This window comes from Entelurus aequoreus, linkage group LG03, assembly GCF_033978785.1.
Source record: "Entelurus aequoreus isolate RoL-2023_Sb linkage group LG03, RoL_Eaeq_v1.1, whole genome shotgun sequence".
Classification (NCBI taxonomy): Eukaryota; Metazoa; Chordata; class Actinopteri; order Syngnathiformes; family Syngnathidae; genus Entelurus; species Entelurus aequoreus.
Window position 1 is genome coordinate 12,857,217 of NC_084733.1, and position 22,059 is coordinate 12,879,275.

At 36.0% G+C, this 22,059-nt stretch overlaps 2 protein-coding genes across 2 annotated transcripts in view; one reads left to right on the top strand and one right to left on the bottom strand.

The window, feature by feature from the left end:
- The window catches only part of LOC133645566 (tetratricopeptide repeat protein 9A), a 10,018-nt gene extending 930 nt beyond the window's left edge, over positions 1 to 9,088 (top strand). The window contains exons 2-3 of the mRNA XM_062040406.1: positions 6,417 to 6,599; positions 8,568 to 9,088. Coding sequence (XP_061896390.1) covers positions 6,417 to 6,599; positions 8,568 to 8,650 — 266 coding nt within the window. The 3' untranslated portion in view covers positions 8,651 to 9,088. The remainder of the gene's footprint in view (positions 1 to 6,416; positions 6,600 to 8,567) is intronic.
- Positions 9,089 to 14,878: 5,790 nt separating this feature from the next.
- map3k9 (mitogen-activated protein kinase kinase kinase 9) overlaps positions 14,879 to 22,059 on the bottom strand; it is a 40,435-nt gene continuing 33,254 nt past the window's right edge. The window contains exons 10-11 of the mRNA XM_062041259.1: positions 21,135 to 21,785; positions 14,879 to 15,439 (exon numbers count right to left, since the gene is read on the bottom strand). Coding sequence (XP_061897243.1) covers positions 15,033 to 15,439; positions 21,135 to 21,785 — 1,058 coding nt within the window. The 3' untranslated portion in view covers positions 14,879 to 15,032. The remainder of the gene's footprint in view (positions 15,440 to 21,134; positions 21,786 to 22,059) is intronic.

The following is a 22,059-nucleotide window of genomic DNA, read 5'->3' on the forward strand; positions in this document are numbered from 1 at the left end:
TACATGACATTACATTGTAATCGATTACACGACATGACATTGTATTCTATTACGTCACGTGAAATAAAATTACATGACAGGACACTGTAAACGATTACATCACATGACGGCGGTAGGAAATGGATGGATGGGTGGACATTGCATTACATTGTATTCGATTACATGAAATTACATTGTAATCAATTACATGAAATTAAATGACATGACATCACATTGTATTTGTTTACATGAAATTACACATTACATTGTAATCGATTACATGAAATGAAATTGCATGACATGAAATTGCATTACATTGTATTTAGAGATAAATGCTTTAAAATGTAATATCGGAAATTATCGGTATCGGTTTTTTTATTATCGGTATTGTTTTTTTAATTTTTTTAAATTTTTTTATTAAATCAACATAAAAAACACAAGATACACTTGCACCAACCCAAAAAAACTCCCTCCCCCATTTACACTCATTCACACAAAAGGGTTGTTTATTTATGTTACTAATATTCTGGTTCCTACATTATATATCAACATATATCAATACAGTCTGCAAGGGATACAGTCCGTAAGCACACATGATTGTGCGTGCTGCTGCTCCACTAATAGTACTAACCTTTAACCGTTAATTTTACTCATTTTCATTCATTACTAGTTTCTATGTAACTGTTTTTATATTGTTTTACTTTCTTTTGTATTCAAGAAAATGTTTTTAATTTATTTATCTTATTATTATTATTTTTTAAAAGGACCTTATCTTCACCATACCTGGTTGTCCAAATTAGGCATAATAATGTGTTAATTCCACGACTGTATATATCGGTATCGGTTGATATCGGTATCGGTAATTAAAGAGTTGGACAATATCGGAATATAGGCAAAAAGCCATTATCGGACATCCCTAATTGTATTCGATTACATGAAATTACATTGTAATCAATTACATGAAATTAAATAACATGACATGATATTGCATTACATTGTATTCGTTTACATGAAATTACATGACATTATATTGTAATCGATTACATGACATGACATTGTATTCTATTACATGACGTGAAATAAAATTACATGACAGGACAATGTAAACGATTACATGACATGACATTGCCGCGAACGGGACAAGCGGTAGAAAATGGATGGATGGGTGGACATTGCATTACATTGTATTCGATTACATGACATTACATTGTAATCAATTACATGAAATTACACGACATGACATTGTATTATATTACATGACATGACATTTAATTACATGACAGGACACTGTACACGATTACATGACATGACATTGCCCCGAAAGGGACAAGCGGTAGAAAATGGATGGATGGATGTATTCGATTACATGAAATTACATTGTAATCAATTACACGAAATTAAATGACATGACATGGCATCACATTGTATTCGTTTACATTAAATTACATGACATGACATGACATTTTACTCAATTACATTACAAGGAATTACATGTTATTCAATTAAACTACATGACATTACATTGTAATCGATTACATGAAATCAAATTACATGACATTACATTGTATCCGGCTACATTAAATGACATGACATGACATTTTATTCAACTACATTACAAGGAATTATATGATATTCAATTAATTTACATGGAATTACATGACATTACATTGTAATGGCCCTGCGATGAGGTGGCGACTTGTCCAGGGTGTACCCCGCCTTCCGCCCGAATGCGGCTGAGATAGGCTCCAGCACCCCCCGCCACCCCAAAAAGAGACAAGCGGTAGAAAATTCATGGATGCATCACATTGTATTCGTTTACATTCAATTAAATGACATTCATTTCTATTCAATTACAATACAAGGAATTACATGTTATTTAATTAAATTACATGGAATTACATGACATTAGATTGTATTCGATTACATGACATGAAATTACATGACATGACATTTCACTCAATTACATTACAAGGAATTACACGTTATTCAATTAAATTACATGGAATTACATGTCATGACATTGTATTCTATTACATGACATGAAATTAAATGACATGACTGGACACTGTAAACAATTACATGGTATGATATTACATTGTATTCGATTACATTACATGAAATTACAGGACATGACATTGTATCCTATTACGGGACATGACAGTACATTGTATTCTATTACATTATATGACATTACATCAGGGGTCCCCAAACTTTTGGACTCGGGGGATCGCATTGGGTTAAAAAAATTGGGCCGGGCTGTGTATATATATATATATATATATATATATATATATATATATATATATATATATATATATATATATATTAAGTTAAAAGTTAAAGTACCAATGATTGTCACACACACACTAGGTGTGATGAAATTTGTCCTCTACATTTGACCCATCCCCTTGATCACCCCCTGGGAGGTGAGGGGAGCAGTGGGCAGCAGCGGTGCCGCGCCCGGGAATCCTTTTGGTGATTTAACCCCCATTTCCAACCCTTAATGCCGAGTGCCAAGCAGGGAGGTAATGGGTCCCATTTTTATAGTCTTTGGTATGACTCGGCCGGGGTTTGAACTCACAACCTACCGATCTCAGGGCGGACACTCTAACCACTAGGCCACTGAGTAGGTGTATGTATATATATATATATATATATATATATATATATATATATATATATATATATATATATATATATATATATATATATATATATATATATATATATATATATATATATATATATATATATATATATATATATATATATATATATATATATAAATTGTCTTTATATTCCAGCGAGTTAATCCGTTTTGTCATTTAACATCAATTAATATTGATGTTCGTCAACATTTAACATTGTCACGTTATCAATGGGAAAATTCATTTTTAGACAATATGATTCGCCTGAGCAGCTAGGAGACACCGAGAGTAACAAGCGGTATAAAATGGATTAGAAAGGAAAGATAAAAATTTAAAAAATAAAAATAAAAAAAATAAAAATTAAAACACTTTTTTTTTTTTTACTTGGGACTTCCCGTGGGCCGGATTTTGGATGCTGGGGGGCCGGATCCGGCCCGAGGGCCGTAGTTTGGGGACCCCTGCATTACATTGTATTCTACTACATTACATAAAATGACATGACACGACATTGTATTCTATTACATTATATGACGTTACATTGTATTCTATTACATTACATTAAAAATTACATGACATTGTATTCTATTACATTACATTAAAAATTACATGACATTGTATTCTATTCATTACATTGTATTCTATTACATTACATTAAATTACATGACATTCCATTGTATTCTATTACATTACATAAAATGACATGACATTACATTACATTGTATTCTATTGCATTACATGAAATGACATGACATGACATTACATTGTATTATATTACATTACATTACATTGTATTCTATTACATAACATTAAATTACATGACATGACATGACATTGTATTCTATTAAATTACATAAAACTACATGACATGACATTGTATTCTATTACATTACATAAAATTACATTACATTGTATTCTAATACATTACATGAAATTACATTACATTGTATTCTGTTACATTACATGAAATTGCATTGTATTCTATTACATTACATAAAGTGACATGACATGACATTACATTGTATTCTATTACATTACATGAAATTACATTACATGACATTACATTGTATTCTATTACATTACATAAAATTGCATTGTATTCTATTACATTACATAAAGTGACATGACATTACATTACATTGTATTCTATTACATGACATGACATTACATTGTAATCTATTACATTACATAAAGTGACATTACATTACATTGTATTCTATTACATGACATGACATTACATTGTAATCTATTACATTACATAAAGTGACATTACATTACATTGTATTCTATTACATTACATGAAATGACATGACATGACATTACATGGTATTCTATTACATCATATAAAAATGACATGACATAGTGTTACGCTTGGGTGGCATCTTTATGCGCTGGTCGTTCCCCCAAGATGCAGACGGACCTCCGGAAGCAGTGTGCAGGTAGAAAAATGATTTATTTTCCACAAATCAGTCAGGCAGGAATACAAAACAGAACAAGCGTGCCGCTAGCAAGGGAAGCTACGGTTAGTGAAAGGTAAAGCTTAGTATGGAACGAGGAAGCAATCATCAACTCGTCGCATGATGCAAACAAAAGAGCGTGGCGAAAGGCAGGAATAAATAGCTCTCTGATTAGTGCCCGGGAGCAGGTGAGCATCCCGAACACTAATTAGAGGCAGGTGGAAATAATCAGCAATCAGTAACTTTGTGTATTGATGCAATCACACACTTACACGAAATATCTGTACTCTATAGAACTCGGTCAAAAAGTCGGTTGATTGTTCGGTTAAAATTAGTAGCAGCGTGGTGCGTTCAGGGACACTCTGGAAACACAGACTGTAAGATTCTATAAGAATCCTACTACTTGATCTGGAGCTATGATGATTACTTTGCAGCCACTGCAAAAACTGAAATCTAAGTAAGATGAAATATCTCAAATTCGGGTGATATTTGCTTATTTTCTGTCTGATAAGATCATTCTTCTCCCTAAGAAGATTTTATGTTAGAGTGTTTTACTTGTTTTACGTGTTTTGGTCCTAAATGATCTCAGTAAGATATTACAGCTTGTTGCTAGATCGGATGACCTATATTGAGTAAAACATGCTTGAAAGTAGAATATCAAGTGTTGCAAAGCTGTGTCATTAACACTCACAAGTATGAAACTACTTTTTTAAAGTAATCATTTCTTATTTCAAGCATGAAAAAAAAATCATGACTTTGACACAATTGTGTCTCATAATTAAAACAGATGACAGCCAAATGGACTTTGCTGTTTTAGTTTCAATGAAACAATAGAAAATACGTACTCACATAGTAGTACAGTCGGCACAGTACAGTAAACTGACAGTTAATATTTAAACATTTAACATGTGACATTTCTAACAATTTTAAACAGAAATAGTTCATGCACATTCAGATAAATTCTTCAAAATTACAATTAAAAATTTTTTGGCCGGGGGCCGGGCTGTATAGATGCGCGCTAATTGACTGAAAGAGCACGCAATTGACGCGATGATGTCATGTTATCCATGGAAAAATGCATTTTTAGACAATATGATTTGCCTGAGCGGCTAGGAGACCCCGAGAGTAACAAGCGCTTGCCTTGTTGCCTTTCCATTAAGAACCATAAACTTTGCTGGTTTCAAGAAATGTAATGCCGAGTGCATATCATTATGTCAAGATAATGGCACTAGCATTTACTTAATTTAAGAATATTTTTCAACATATTGAGCAAAAAGGTCTCTTTTTTTTTTTTTCTACCAAGAAAAATGCACTTGTTATTAGTGAGAATATACTTATTTGAAGGTATTTTTGGGTTCATTGAAGTTAGCTAATTTGACTTGTTTTGGAAAGTCTTGACAAGCCAAATTTTCTTGTTCTATTGGCAGATAAATTTGCTTAGTTCAAATAAAATACCCCTATTTTTTTATTATTTTTTTTATATATATTTTTTTCTTGTTTTTGAACACTGACTTTTTGCAGTGCAGCCGTACACAATAAAATTCTCCAACGGTGTATGAAAACCAAGACATGTTATTTAGCCTAAAACTGAATCATACTAAAACCGGGGCATACGAAAACAATTGACATACATAGTACGCAAATGTAGAAGATTCACATGAACAAACATAAGTACACAACACACATATATATATATATATATATATATATATATATATATATATATATATATATATATATATATATATATATATATATATATATATATATATATATATATATATACAGTGTAGGGCTGCAACTAACGATTAATTTGATAATCGATTAATCTGTCGATTATTTCTTCGATTAATCGATTAATAATCGGATAAAAGGGACAAACTACATTTCTATCCTATCCAGTATTTTATTGAAAAAAAAGAGCATACTGGCACCATACTTATTTTGATTATTGTTTCTCAGCTGTTTGTACATGTTGCAGTTTATAAATAAAGGTTTATTTAAAAAAAAAATAAAAAAATAAAAAAAAGTATTAAAAAAATAGTAAAATAAAATAAACCTCTGCGCATGCGCATAGCATAGATCCAACAAATCGATGACTAAATTAATCGGCAACTATTTTAATAATCGATTTTAATCGATTTTTATCGATTAGTTGTTGTAGCCCTAATACAGTGTATACATTGCAGTGCATGACCTCTGACCTCACAAATGGGAGAGAATGCGCTGGCAAGTTTTTCTCTTGAACAAGTGACGGCTGGTCGAGAGAACGAGTGGACTTCCTGTCGGTGTCCCAATACTTTAGTCCACCTGTGTCATGTTCCCCCGGCTGCAGCCTGCCTCCTGCAGATGGAGCTGGTCAACTACGAGCGCGTCAAGGAGTACTGCCTGAAGGTGCTGCACAAGGAGGGCAAGAACTTCAAGGCCTTGTACCGCTCGGGCGTGGCCTACTACCACCTGGGAGACTTCCAGAAGGCGCTGCACTACCTGAAGGAGTCGCACAAGCAGGAGCCTTCAGGTGAGAGCGCCACCGAGGTGCTGACTTATGTCGACTCAAACTGTGGTCGACTAAGAGAAATCACGTGCTGTCCATGAGGAATGATTTATTATTATTATTATTACTATTGTTATTATTATCATTATATCGTTATTTTATTACTATTTTCATTATTAATATCTTGTTATAATATTATTATTATTTGAATTATTAACATTATGATTAATATTGTTGTGATTATTATAATAAATTATTAATATTATGTTTATTATTGTTGTTATTATTATTAGAATTATTATTACAGTTTTTATTATTCTCATGATTTTTACTATTATTATATTAATATTATTACTGTACTAATTGTATTCTAATATATTGTGATTATATATCATATATTGCACACACCATTTTAATTATCATTACTATGATTATTATTGCTATTCTTACATCATTATTATGATTACTATTATTATCATCATCATCATTATTTATAACTATAACTATTATACTACTGTTATTGTTATCACTGTTACTCTCATTACTACTACTATTATATACTATTAGTATAATTACCATTATATTATTATGACTATTATGGTTATTATGATTATTATTGTTATTATTATTATATTATCATCATTATTATTACGAATATTATTATAATTAGAATATTTTCATGATTATTACCATGACTATGTTCATCATTATTACCATATTATGATTGTTATGATTAGTATTATTATTACTAATATTATTTTATTATTACAATCATATTTATAAATATTTATATTATTATTATTACATACTATTATTATTACACATATTATATTCATATTATTACTATTATTACAGTTATATTATTATAATTATAACCTTATGTTACGATTATCAGTAGCATGATTATTAATGTTACTATTATTATACTATTATCATGATTATTATGATTACTATTGTTATGATCACTATTATTATTATCATTAATGTTATTATGATTATTATTGTTATTATTATTATATTATCATTATTATTACGAATATTATTATAATTATAATATTTTCATGATTATTACCATGACTATTGTCATCATTATTATCATTATTATGATTGTTGTTATTATTACTAATATTATTGTATTATTACAATCATATTCATCAATATTTTTAGTATTATTATTATTACATACTATTATTATTACAGGTATTATATTCATATTTTTACTATTATTATACTATTATTACAGTTATATTATTATAATTATAACCTTATATTCCGATTATTAGTAGCATGATTATTAATATTACTATTATTATATTATTATGATTATTATGATTACTATTGTTATGATCACTATTATTATTATCATTATGGTTATTATGATGATTATTATTATATTATCATCATTATTATTACGAATATTATTATAATTATATTTTCATGATTATTACCATCATTATTATCCTTATTATGACTGCTATTATTATTACTAAATAAATAATATTATTTTATTATTACGATAATATTTATCAATATTTTTAGTATTATTATTACATACTATTATTATTACATATATTATATTCACATTATTACTATTATTATACTATTATTACAGTTATATTATTATAATTCTAACCTTATATTATGATTATTAGTAGCATGATTATTATTTTTACTATTATTATACTATTATCATGATTATTATGATTAATATTGTTATGATCACTATTATTTTTATCATTATTGTTATTACTATTATGATGATGATCATGATTATTAGACACAAATATAATAATAATATAAATCAATAATTTATATTATTATTTTATAAATAATATAGTTTTTTTTGGTACTTTTCCAAAGAAAGTCAAGAACAATGGCTAGGCCATAAAATGCTACACATTTTTTTAAATTTACGGGCGCAAACAATAACGAATTGAGTACATTGGTGTTTCCTGTCCGAGCGGGAAGTGAGCGACGTTGTTTGTGTTGCAGACACTAACGTCATTCGGTACATCCAGCTGACAGAGATGAAGATTCGCCGCAACGCTCAAAGAGAAAAGAAGGACACCACATAAGACCTTTGACCTCCCACTTCCTGTCCCGCCTCTCACTGTGTGCCGCCCGCTCTCGTCCTGGCGCCAATCTCACGTTTTTCTCTCCGCCTCCCACGGCTGATCGCGTAACAATTAATGTATGTGTGTGTGTGCTTGAAGCGATTTAAAAAAAAACGAAATATCACTGCCAGTATGACAACGTACACGACTACACACTGCAAAGTACAGGTTTACATAAACACAACACGAGACAAGACTACTCGACACTAATATGACACACACACACACACACACACGTCTGTTTTTGCTGGAATAAAAGTGAGCACAATTTTACTAATTTCCGATACATATCACAACGTGTACATAGAAAGTGTATTTATGAACATTTGTATTGTTTTTGTGGATGGTTTATGATTTTTTCCACCTAATAGAGATTGCTGATGTAAATAAACAAGCTCAGCAAAAGGTTTCATTTGCTTCCTTGAATATATTGAATATATATACATATATATATATATATATATACACATATACATATATATATATATATATATACACTTATACATATATATATATATATATATATATATATATACACTTTTGCATATATACATATGTACATACATATACACATATATATATACATACACACTTTTACATATATAAATACATACATATATACATATATATATATACATACATACATATACACATACACTACCGTTCAAAAGTTTGGGGTCACCCAAACAATTTAGTGGAATAGCCTTCATTTCTAAGAACAAAAATAGACTGTCGAGTTTCAGATGAAAGTTCTCTTTTTCTGGCCATTTTGAGCGTTTAATTCACCCCAAAAATGTGATGCTCCAGAAACTCAATCTGCTCAAAGGAAGGTCAGTTTTGTAGCTTCTGTAACGAACTAAACTGTTTTCAAATGTGTGAACATGATTGCACAAGGGTTTTCTAATCATCAATTAGCCTTCTGAGCCAATGAGCAAACACATTGTACCATTAGAACACTGGAGTGATAGTTGCTGGAAATGGGCCTCTATACACCTATGTAGATATTGCACCAAAAAGCAGACATTTGCAGCTAGAATAGTCATTTACCACATTAGCAATGTATAGAGTGTATTTCTTTAAAGTTAAGACTAGTTTAAAGTTATCTTCATTGAAAAGTACAGTGCTTTTCCTTCAAAAATAAGGACATTTCAATGTGACCCCAAACTTTTGAACGGTAGTGTATATATATATATATATATATATATATATATATATATATATATATATATATATATATATATATATATATATATATATATACATATATACATACATATAGACATATATATATATATATATATATATATATATATATATATATATATATATATATATATATATATATATATACATACATATAATACATATATATGCACAGACAGCAGAGACGTTGTATAACTCTACATTATTATATTAACACAATAGATTGGAGTGTGAAATTAATCCAAATATGTGTAGAGATTAGTTGTTGTGTGTTACCGGGAGTGTTGAGCGAGGTGCGGAAGTCCAAGGGGGCAAGGCAAGCTCGGAGGGCTCGTGAGCAGGCGTGAGGTCGAAGGGCAGGAGAGAGGCGTCAAAGTCCGTGTCCAGGCGGGAGGTTCGAGATCCAAGAGGCAGTTAGGGAACCGGAGGGAATACGGGGAGACGAGACACACAGCTCGTCACGCGGGAACGGAGGAGATGCTGCTGGAACGACAAGAGACACGAGACGAAAATGAACACCGAAGGGCGAGAAAACACAGAGAGAGAGAGAGCATAGGGATAGGGACTTTATTATTGTCATTGCACAAGTACAACGAAACTATGTTTTCAGCACAAACCCGTTCAAGGTTAGACAAACAAACAGTGTACAGGGTGACAGAACAGGAACACTGATGGGTCGCCACAGGCGCCCCGTAAAAGATGGGAAAAAGGTAAAACGCTGGGGAAGAAGATGAGTAAAAAAATACAATCTAGACTGGGCTCCTAAGGGGGCCTAGTCTGGAGTGGGAAAAAACCTCCATGCAATGCACACATAAACATGTTACATATAATCACGACAACTCGCAACAGAGAGGGTGGGGGGAGTTGGGACCCTGGAGGTCGACTGCTGCTATGAAGCGCTGTCAGCCGTCCATCACCCCGAAGGGGAATCGAGCGGTGGTGAAGGCGTGGGGTGTGTGTGTGTGTGTGTGTGTGTGTATGTGCCCATTGTCTTGGGTGTGTTGATGTAGTGTCCATAGGCTTGGGGCCGTTCTGCAACAGCCTGCTCCTGTTGTTGCAGCGTCAAGGCCATTCGAGGGAGTCAAATCGTAGATGAGGATTTTTGTTTTTCCGCGAGCAGACATTACAATAGCTTGTCTGTTCTATTCGTCCATGCTGGCTCTCATATCCAATTTTTCGTATCAAGCATAGAGCTTGATACGAGTTGGCTTACTGTACGAAACAGGAAACTACGTTCTGGCCCGGAACGCAGGTTTGCACTGGCTTAAGACGGCCAGGGAGCTCATCGGCGACAGGTGTGTAGATTGCTGATTGAGCCGATTGAATGCAGCCGCCTGCTGCAGCCGGAGTGGCGCGCGCCAGTGCGCCCAATGCCAATACTAGCTTATCTGAGAGCTCATATGTTTTTGTACACTTTCAGATAAGACTTTTGGAGCAAAAGAGCGTCGTATGTTAAACAAAGTAGCATATTTATGCTAAGGAAGTTAGCATATTAGCTCGGTTTAGTAGTTGAGGTCTGTAAGAAATATACTCACCCACCCGACATAAACAAAGCAGACGTATTTACCTGTAAATGTGTATGAATAGGATCTTATCTCAAATGTTTTATTTACCGAGGAATGTAGAAAAACACACACGTAATGCTAATATGCTAATGAAGTTAGCATATTAGCTAGGATTAGTAGTTCCGGTCTGAAATAAATATACTCACCCGCCCGACATAAACAAAGCAGACGTATTTACCTGTAAATGTGCATGAATAGGATCTTATCTCAAATGTTTTATTTACCGAGGAATGTAGAAAAACACACGTAATGCTAATATGCTAAGGAAGTTAGCATATTAGCTAGGATTAGTAGTTCAGGTCTGAAATAAATATACTCACCCGCCCGACGTAAACAAAGCAGACGTATTTACCTGTAAATTTGCATGAATAGGATCTTATCTCACCTGTTTTATTTGCTGAGGAATGCAGAAAAACACACGTAATGCTAATATGATAAGGAAGTTAGCATATTAGCTCGGTTTAGTAGTTCAGGTCTGAAATAAATATACTCACCCGCCCGACGTAAACAAAGCAGACGTATTTACCTGTAAATTTGGATGAATAGGATCTTACCTCAAATGTTTTATTTGCAGAGGAATGCAAAAAAACACACATAATGCTAATATGCTAAGGAAGTTAGCATATTAGCTAGGATTAGTAGTTCAGGTCTGAAATAAATATACTCACCCGCCCGACATAAACAAAGCAGACGTATTTACCTGTAAATTTGCATGAATAGGATCTTATTTCGCCAGTTTTATTTGCTGAGGAATGCAGAAAAACACACGTAATGCTAATATGCTAAGGAAGTTAGCATATTAGCTAGGATTAGTAGTTCAGGTCTGAAATAAATATACTCACCCGCCCGACATAAACAAAGCAGACGTATTTACCTGTAAATTTGCATGAATAGGATCTTATCTCGCCTGTTTTATTTGCTGAGGAATGCAGAAAAACCCACGTAATGCTAATATGCGAGACGTTAGCACAGTAGCTAAGCTAATGAGATCAGGGCTATAGGAAATATGCATTTCCCCACCAACATTAAACAAGCCGATGTGTTTATTAGTAAATGTGCATGAATACAATCTTATATCACATCGTTTGTGTTCTGTTTGCCAAGAAATAAACAAACGCAATGCTAATTTGCCAGGGAAGTTAACATATCGGAGGTATAGGCTAAAGGAAGTTGGCATATTTGCTAGCTTGTCGAGTTGAAAAAAATGGAATTCAGAGCTACAGGACATACACTATATTGCCAAAAGTATTTGGCCACCCATCCAAATGATTAGAATGGGTTTCCATGGCCGAGCGGATGCATCTAAGCCATACATAACCAAGTCCGATGCAAAGTGTGGGATGCAGTGGTGTAAAGTACGTCGCCACTGGACTCTAGAGCAGTGGAGACGCCTTCTCTGGAGTGATGAGTCACGCTTTTCCATCTGGCAATCTGATGGACGAGTCTGGGTTTGGCGGTTGCCAGGAGAACGGTACATTTCGGACTGCATTGTGCCGAGTGTGAAATTTGCTGGAGGAGGAATTATGGTGTGGGTTTGTTTTTCAATGAGTTGGGCTTAGCCCCTTAGTTCCAGTGAAAGGAACTTTGAATGCTCCAGGATACCAAAACATTTTGAACAATTCCATGCTTCCAACCTTGTGGGAACAGTTTGGAGCGGGCCCCTCCCTCTTCCAACATGACTGTGCACCAGTGCACAAAGCAAGGTCCATAAAGACATGGACGACAGAGCCTGGTGCGGATGAACTTGACTGGCCTGCACAGAGTCCTGACCTGAACCCGACAGAAACACCTTTGGGATGAATTAGAATGGAGACTGAGAGCCAGGCCTTCTCCACCAAAATCAGACCAATGCGCTTTTGGAAGAATGGTGGAAAATTCCTATAAAACACACTCCGCAACCTTGTGGACAGCCTTCCCAGAAGAGTTGAAGCTGTAATAGCTGCAAAAGGTGGACCCACATCATATTGAACCCTATGGGTTAGGAATGGGATGGCACTTCAAGTGTATTTTCCTATTATAAGGATCAGTTATATTATTCTTTATTGTAAAGATGTTTTACGGTGTTATACATATTTGTTTTAGTTATTCTCTCTGCTCAATGTGGCCATTTGACAATATGATTTTAAAATTGCATAGTATATTATTGATCTTGTGTGGAGAAAAAAAAAGAAGGAAATGCATGTATCACTTTCAGTTATAAGTGAGCCCCAAATGTAGTAAAGTGATTCCCAACAAGCCTAAATTCATGAATTTGTCTTGTGAATCCAGTAAAAATATAACCTGGGGAAGAAACTATTGTTGGAAAAAAAAATCATTAAATAAACAATGCTTAGAAACAAAAAAATAATGACAATAAGGAGACTGAAAAGCCACATATAATGTATGTATATGTGTATATGTATATATATATATATAATAGAGATGTCCGATATTATCGGCCGATAAATGTGTTAAAATGTAATATCGGAAATGATCGGTATCGTTTTTTTTAATTAAATCAACATAAAAAAACACAAGATATACTTACAATTAGTGCACCAACCCAAAAAACCTCCATCCCCCATTCACATTCATTCACACAAAAGGGTTGTTTCTTTCTGCTATTAATATTCTGGTTCCTACATTATATATCAATATATATCAATACAGTCTGCAAGGGATACAGTCCGTAAGCGCACATGATTGTGCGTGCTGCTGGTCCACTAATAGTACTAACCTTTAACAGTTAATTTGACTCATTTTCATTCATTACTAGTTTCTATGTAACTGTTTTTATATTGTTTTACATTCTTTTTTATTCAAGAAAATGTTTTTAATTTATTTATCTTATTTTATTAATTTTTTAAAAAAGTACCTTATCTTCACCATACCTGGTTGTCCAAATTAGGCATAATAATGTGTTAATTCCACGACTGCATATATCGGTTGATATCGGTATCGGTAATTAAAGAGTTGGACAATATCGGAATATCGGCAAAAAGCCATTATCGGACATCCCTAATATATATATATATATATATATATATTTATGTGTATGTGTGTGTGTGTATGTATATGTATATATATCTGTTCATATTTTTTTATTACATTTTTGATTATTATTATTATTATTAATGTATTATTAGTTATTTTCTTGTTTATTTAATTGATGTATTTGTAGATACCACTGTTTTTTTTTGCTGTTTCCTTTTTTATTTTGTTTGGTGGTGGGGGGTGTATTTTTGGGATATAAACAAAAAATATTTTGACATTTAGGGCAGACAACAATAAGATTTATGTGAATATGATGTAATGGATAGGAATGTCTGATGCTGGATGTCAATAAAAAAATAAAATAAAATAAAATAAAATAAAGAAAAGCCACATATAAAGTGTCTGTAAACAAAAAAAATCCAAAAATCAATCTTAGACCCCAAATAAATATGATTATTTGCCTTATTTTGGTTTATTTGGATGCAAACAAGCTGCTTTAAGTGGTGAAGTGTTCCTAATAAAAAGAGGAGTGCATCCAACATCAAGCCATCAAAGATGGCGTGTACATTCATGACGCTTCCTCAGCCTCTCGTGGGTGACAGTCAGGACCAGAATCCCGCCTTGTAGCGGCACGGCGAGTCTTTGGGTCGGCACAGCGCCGTCGTCCCGTCCCGCCACTGGCCCTCGTCCCGCTCGTCCAGCAGGTTTTGCTTCCTGCGGGGCGAGTACGGCACGGGGGCCTCCATGGGGGTGCGCAGCCCCGCGGGGTCCCCGGCGAATTCCACTGTCGGGGGCGTGTCCGTGCTGGAGGTGTGGGCGGGAGACTCGCCGCTGCCCAGGTTGTTGTGTCCGTTGCCCCGGCCGACGCGAGGCCGCGCCGAGGGCCGGGGCCGCGACAGGAAGTCTAAGGTCTTGGGGCGCTCGGGGGCGCAGCGGCGACGGGGGGTTGGAGGGAAGACCAGGTTTGGATCAGGGAGGCGTGGGACTTCAGGGAACGCACGAAAACCTCCTGTTGGTAATCGAAACAAAAAAAGAAAAGAACACTTTAGCCTAAACATGTATCGCTTTTTCCCTGACAGTTCTGTCCAACTAAGCAAGACAAATGTCTGCGATATAAATCGCTAAAGCTTCCCCATTTTTCATTTGTTGTTTACTTTTCTCAATTGCAGCAGAAAAACAAACACTGAAGACTAGAGATGTCCGATAATGGCTTTTTTGGCGATATTGTCCAACTTTTAATTACCGATTCCGATATCAACCGATACTGACATATACAGTCGTGGAATTAACACATTATTATGCCTAATTTTGTTGTGATGCCCCGCTGGATGCATTAAACAATGTCACAAGGTTTTCTAAAATAAATCAACTCATGTAATGGAAAAAAAATGCCAACATGGCACTGCCATATTTATTATTGAAGTCACAACAGCTTGGAATTTGGGACATGCTCTCCCTGAGAGAGCATGAGGAGGTTGAAGTGGGCGGGGTTGAGCTTGGGGGGGTAGCAGGGGGTTGTATATTGTAGCGTCCCGTTAAGAGTTAGCGCTGCAAGGGGTTCTGGGTATTTGTTCTGTTGTGTTTATGTTGTATTACGGTTCGGATGTTCTCCCCAAATGTGTTTGTCATTCTTGTTTGGTGTGGGTTCACAGTGTGGCGCATATTTGTAACAGTGTTAAAGTTGTTTATACGGCCACCCTCAGTGTGACCTGTATGGCTGTTGACCAAGTATGCCTTGCATTCACTTGTGTGTGTGTGAAAAGCCGTAGATATTATGTGACTGGGCCGGCACGCAAAAGCAGTGCCTTTAAGGTTTATTGGCGCTCTGTACTTCTCCCTACGTCCGTGTACACAGCGGCGTTTTAAAAAGTCATACATTTTACTTTTTGAAACAGATACCGATCATTTCCGATATTACATTTTAAAACATTTATCGGCAGTTCTCTACAATCTAAAACTAGAAAAACTTAGGTTTTCGCTAAAAGGCTCGGCTCAAGAGTTTGAAAGCTCATGGAGTCCTTTCTTGCTGTATGTCAACTCTCTTGATTTATCCCCAGACGCAGATGAGGAATAATCTCCCTTTTATTTATTATTATTATTTTAATTTAATTGTATTTTATTTTATTTTAATTTTATTTTCTCCCTTTCTCTCCTTTCAGCCTGTTTGTCTGTCTCTGGCCTCGTATGTGTGTGTGTATGTGAGGATGTCTGTCTTTGTCGTCTTACTTGTTATATGATTGTGCCATATGTCCCTTGTTGGTGTGACCTGAGTGGGGTGGGAGGGTGGGTGGGGATTTGGGTTTTAAGGGGAAGGGTGTGAAGAATTTTCTGACTTTAAAATTGTACTGTTTCGACGTGCACTTTTTTCTGTATTTGAAAATGCCAATAAAAAAAGTTGGATTAAAACATTTATCGGCCGATAATATCGGCAGTCCGATATTCTTGGACATTTCTAGTATTGATGTTTCACTATAAAAGATAATGCTAATATCATTGTAATTTGATTACAAAAAGGTTTGATTTATATTCGGTTGCTTCAAATAACTCGATGTAACTAACACATTTATAAAATTCAGACGACGTGGAGTATTTGGGACTTTAAATACGCAGACAGTTTCTGCATGGCCGCTGCAATAGTCACTATTTTTTATATAAATGCACACATGTTAAAAGTGCAATGTTGATGATGTACTACTACCGTATTTTTCGGAGTATAAGTCGCTCCGGAGTATAAGTCGCACCGGCCGAAAATGCATAATAAAGAAGGAAACAAACATATATAAGTCACACTGGAGTATAAGTCGCATTTTTGGGGGAAATGTATTTGATAAAAGCCAACACCAAGAATAGACATTTGAAAGGCAATTTAAAATAAATAAAGAATAGCGAACAACAGGCTGAATAAGTGTACGTTATATGAGGCATAAATAACCAACTGAGAACGTGCCTGGTATGTTAACGTAACATATTATGGTAAGAGTCATTCAAATAACTATAACATATAGAACATGCTATACGTTTACCAAACAATCTGTCACTCCTAATCGCTAAATCCCATGAAATCTTATACGTCTAGTCTCTTACGTGAATGAGCTAAATAATATTATTTGATATTTTACGCTAATGTGTTAATAATTTCACAAATAAGTCGCTCCCGAGTATAAGTCGCACCCCCCCAAACTATGAAAAAAATTGCGACTTATAGTCCGAAAAATACGGTATTTAAAAAATAATGACTGTTATGGCAAGCAAAAAAAAAGTGTTGCTGTCCGCCTAAAATGTGCATTTAGGCTATAAAGTGTGTTTTATCCGATTACTCACACAAACTACCGTACTATAAAGCGCACTTAAAATCCTTTCATTTTCTCAAAAATCGACAGTGTGCCTAATGTACGGAATAATTCTGGTTGTGCTTGCCGACCTTGAAGCAATTTTAAACGATAAGTGTGACCAGTAGATGGCAGTCACACATAAGGGATAAGTGTAGACTGCAATACGACGCCAGTAAACAACACCACAACTTTAAATGTTCCATTGAAAATAAAGAACATTACACACGGCGCTCAAAAATCTGTCCGAATGTTTTAGTACGACTTTGAAGCCGCACCGCTTGATGGATGGTGGGCCCATTACGGCTAGCGTAGTCAGAGATACAAGTATTACTATGGTGTGGGTGTAAGGACCGCATGATGGCACCTTGAAGATGTTCTGTAAAACATAATCTGTGCCACATTTTGACCAAAGAACCACCATTACATGTTATGTAGACCACAATGAAGTCTTTTAAATATAGACAAAAAAATCATAATATGACTATTAGAATAATTGTATCGAAGTGTTGCCATGAGTTGCCGGCGAGCAGACAAAAGCTGTCTTTGATCTTACCAATCAAAAGGCTTGCAAAACTCCACCGTGTAGGATGGGAAGCGACATGAAGGCGTCGGTTTCTTTGATCTACTGTAATCCACAGGAAGACTTTGTCTTGACCCGAGAGCTACAAAGCGGAGAGGAAGCAGGACCTGACCCCCCTCCAGGCACCTTTTCTTTGAACTGTTTTGTAACCAAAGGCGACGGCTGTTTACGACCCCCCTTCCTCTAGAAACGGCTGTTGCCATGTAATCAGGGAAAGTCCAAATAAAAGAGGAGGCGTGCAACCTTTCGTCAGAGCGTTGGACGACGCTGTGCAAGGGTACAGGTCTACGCGTTTCTCCTCATCGAGCTAAATTGAACCCTGTCTCTGTTTAACTCCTTGCTTCTTGTCTGTTTAATAAAGTTAAAGTTGAAGTACCAATGATTGTCACATGGTGGCGAACTTATTCTCTGCATTTTCCTCATCGAGCTAAATTGTGAAGTGAAGTGAATTACATTTATATAGCGCTTTTTCTCAAGTGACTCAAAGCGCTTTACATTGTGAAACCCAATATCTAAGTTACATTTAAACCAGTGTGGGTGGCACTGGGAGCATGTGGGTAAAGTGTCTTGCCCAAGGACACAACGGCAGTGACTAGAATGGCGGAAGCAGGGATCGAACCTGCAACCCTCAAGTTGCTGGTACGGCCGCTCTACCAACCGAGCTATACCGCCCATAAATTGAATCCTGTCTCTGTTTAATTCCTTGCTTCTCGTCTGTTTAATAAAGTTAAAGTTGAAGTACCAATGATTGTCACATTGTGGCGAACTTATTCCCTGCATTTGACCCATCACCCTTGATCACACCCTGGGAGGTGAGGGGAGCAGTGAGCAGCAGCGGTGGCCGCGCCCGGGAATCATTTTTGGTGATTTAACCCCCAATTCCAACCCTTGATGCTGAGTGCCAAGCAGGGAGGTAATGGGTCCCATTTTTATAGTCTTTGGTATGACTCGGGCGGGGTTTGAACCCACAACCTACCGATCTCAGGACGGACTCTCTAACCACTAGTCCACTGAGTAGGTGATAGGTAATAAGATGTCATCAGTGTTTGAACCTGACAATGACCCCTTTAATGCGCCTTATAATCCGGTGCGCCCTATGGTCCGGAAAATACAGTAATTGCTGAGATAGGCTCCAGAACCCCCCCCCCCTGTGACCCCGAAAGGGACAAGCGGTAGAAAATGGATGGATGGATGATTACAAATACAATCGTGTTGTGTTCAATATGTTTACGTTTCGCTGAAAAAGGCAATGCTAATATGCTAACAAAGTTAGCGTAGTGCAGGTCAGGGCAATTAGCCAAATTTAGAGAAAAAAATGTGTCTGGGGGCCGTTATATCTACTTTTAGGAACACTAATACAAAACCTCACAATAATGTCTGAATGCTAAAACGTTATGACAGACCGCCTTACAAAAACAGAATGGAATTTTAAATTTTTTTAACTAAATGAGACACCCAGAATGTACATGAAAATAAAGAATGTGGGATTTACAATATTAACTATGAAGGATAAAACACTGAATATTGACAACATATGAACGTCACACCCCCTCTCAATCCACATATTTTACAATCAAGCGAAACACAACAAAATATGAACGCGAAGGTTAAAACCCCCCACCTACAATCTGATATACTGCACATCATAATGGCGGCTATAGTTTGGATCTTTAAAGATCTAAAAACATTTTTTGGGAATGTACGACGGGCCTTAATTTGCCCAGGTCTGGCGTAGAGCGTAAGACAGTGGTGTCCAAAGTGCGGCCCGGGGGCCATTTGCGGCCCGCAGGTCATTTTTTAACGGCCCCACGACACATTCTAAAAATATGATAAAAAACCCCCAAACAAACGTGGTATAAAAGTGCAAACAGGTGAAATGTAACAAGAAAATGTTGCAATGTTTACTCTAATAACACCAAGCTGCCATGTAGGCTGTTTCTTTCTTTAAAAAATAATATTTAATCAAAATCAATGTCATTATGAATTATTGACCTATTCAAGGCTCCAATTACGTCACATTAAATATTCCACTTTGAGATATTCTTTGGGGAAAATGTTGCATATTTTGTGTTTGCCATATAAAAAACTGAGCTGTTGTTTTTTAAAAGAAGGGCCTAAAACGAACAAACAAAAAACATAAACAACAATAAAACTTAGAATTGACGGACAGATCTGAAGCGGATCTTGAGATTATTGTGCTAAAAGTAATCAGTAAAAAAAAAAAATTTTTTTTTTTTTTTAACACTTTAATGAGTAGGACCCTTTTGGATAATAATGACTAATAATTTTAGTGGGATTTTTTTTTGCGTGTGTCATTGCTCAAAAAATGTAAATGTTGTTATGAGTTATTGACCTTTTTAAAGGCTCCAATTATTTTATAATCTCAAATATTCTACTTTAAAATTTAATTGGGGGAAAATATTGCATATTTGGTGGGGTTTTTTTTCCATAAAAAACCTGGGTTTTCTTTGACAAAAAGGGCATACAACTTAAAATGTTTAAAAACGTTTTTTTTGACAGATAGACCTAATGTTGATCTAGAGATTTAAACTTTGAATAATAATAATAAAAATAAATAATGACACATTTTTTATATTTTTTTGACCAAAACTCTTTGCCTGAGTGGCGGCCTAAATGTATATATTTTTTTTTACATTTATTGTATTGGTTTTTAAAATAAAAAATATCAAAATGGCCCCCGCTTGCTTTGATTTTTCAGTGTGCGGCCCTCGGTGGAGAAAGTTTGGACACCCCTGGCGTAAGACGTGCGCACAAACAAGTGTTGACCTTACCTGGGTTCTGTAAAATACTTTTTTCCGGCAAAGGTTCTAGATTGTTCTGAGGGCAGCTCTTCTTGATGGCGCCGTCCGAAGGCGTCCGCCGCAAGCTCCGCATGTAGCTGGGAGGGCAGGGCACGTGCGTGGGCGTGAGGGACTGCCGGGGGTTGCGCTTGAAGCTCTCCAGGTGGGTGTTGACCAGCGGGTTGACGGGGGTGGGCTTGTCGTGGTAACGCGGGGGCTGCGCCGCCAGGAGCTCCTCGCTGTCGGAGCGCAGCAGGGAGCGCGTGGAGTTGCAGTCGGATATGGACAGCAGCGAGGAGGACGACGACGGGAGGCCTCGCTCGGGGGCGGTTTTCAGCGGGCTTTCCCGCCGGAAGAGTCTGTGTGTCTGGAAGAAGGCGTCCCACCTGGATTTGACGCTCTCCTCCGGCTGAGCCCAGGTCAGCACGTTGTAGCCCAGGCCCACCGCCGCCAGCAGGGCGCCGCAGCCCAGCAGCACCAGCTCAGAGCGCCGCGCCCCACCCGGACTCTTCCGTCCGGCTCCGGGAGGCGGACCTCCCAGGCTGCGCTCGTCTCCGTCGCCCTCTTTTTGGACGGGGAGGCAGAGGTAAGACTGAACTGGTCCTGTCCCCGACCCGCTGATGAAGCAGCAGTCTTCATTTTCTACCACAACACACAGATTGTTTCATTGTTTAGCATAGCAGAGCAGATCATAGCACAACATAACATAGCACAACCTAACATAGCACAACATAACATAGCACAACCTAACATAGCACAACATAACATAGCACAACCTAACATAGCACAACATAACATAGCACAACCTAACATACCGGTAGTTGCATGACACTGTAATACAGGGGTGTCAAACAGGTTTTATCCGGCCCGCGGGATGAGTTTGCTGAGTATAAAAATGAGCCAAAATTTTGGAATG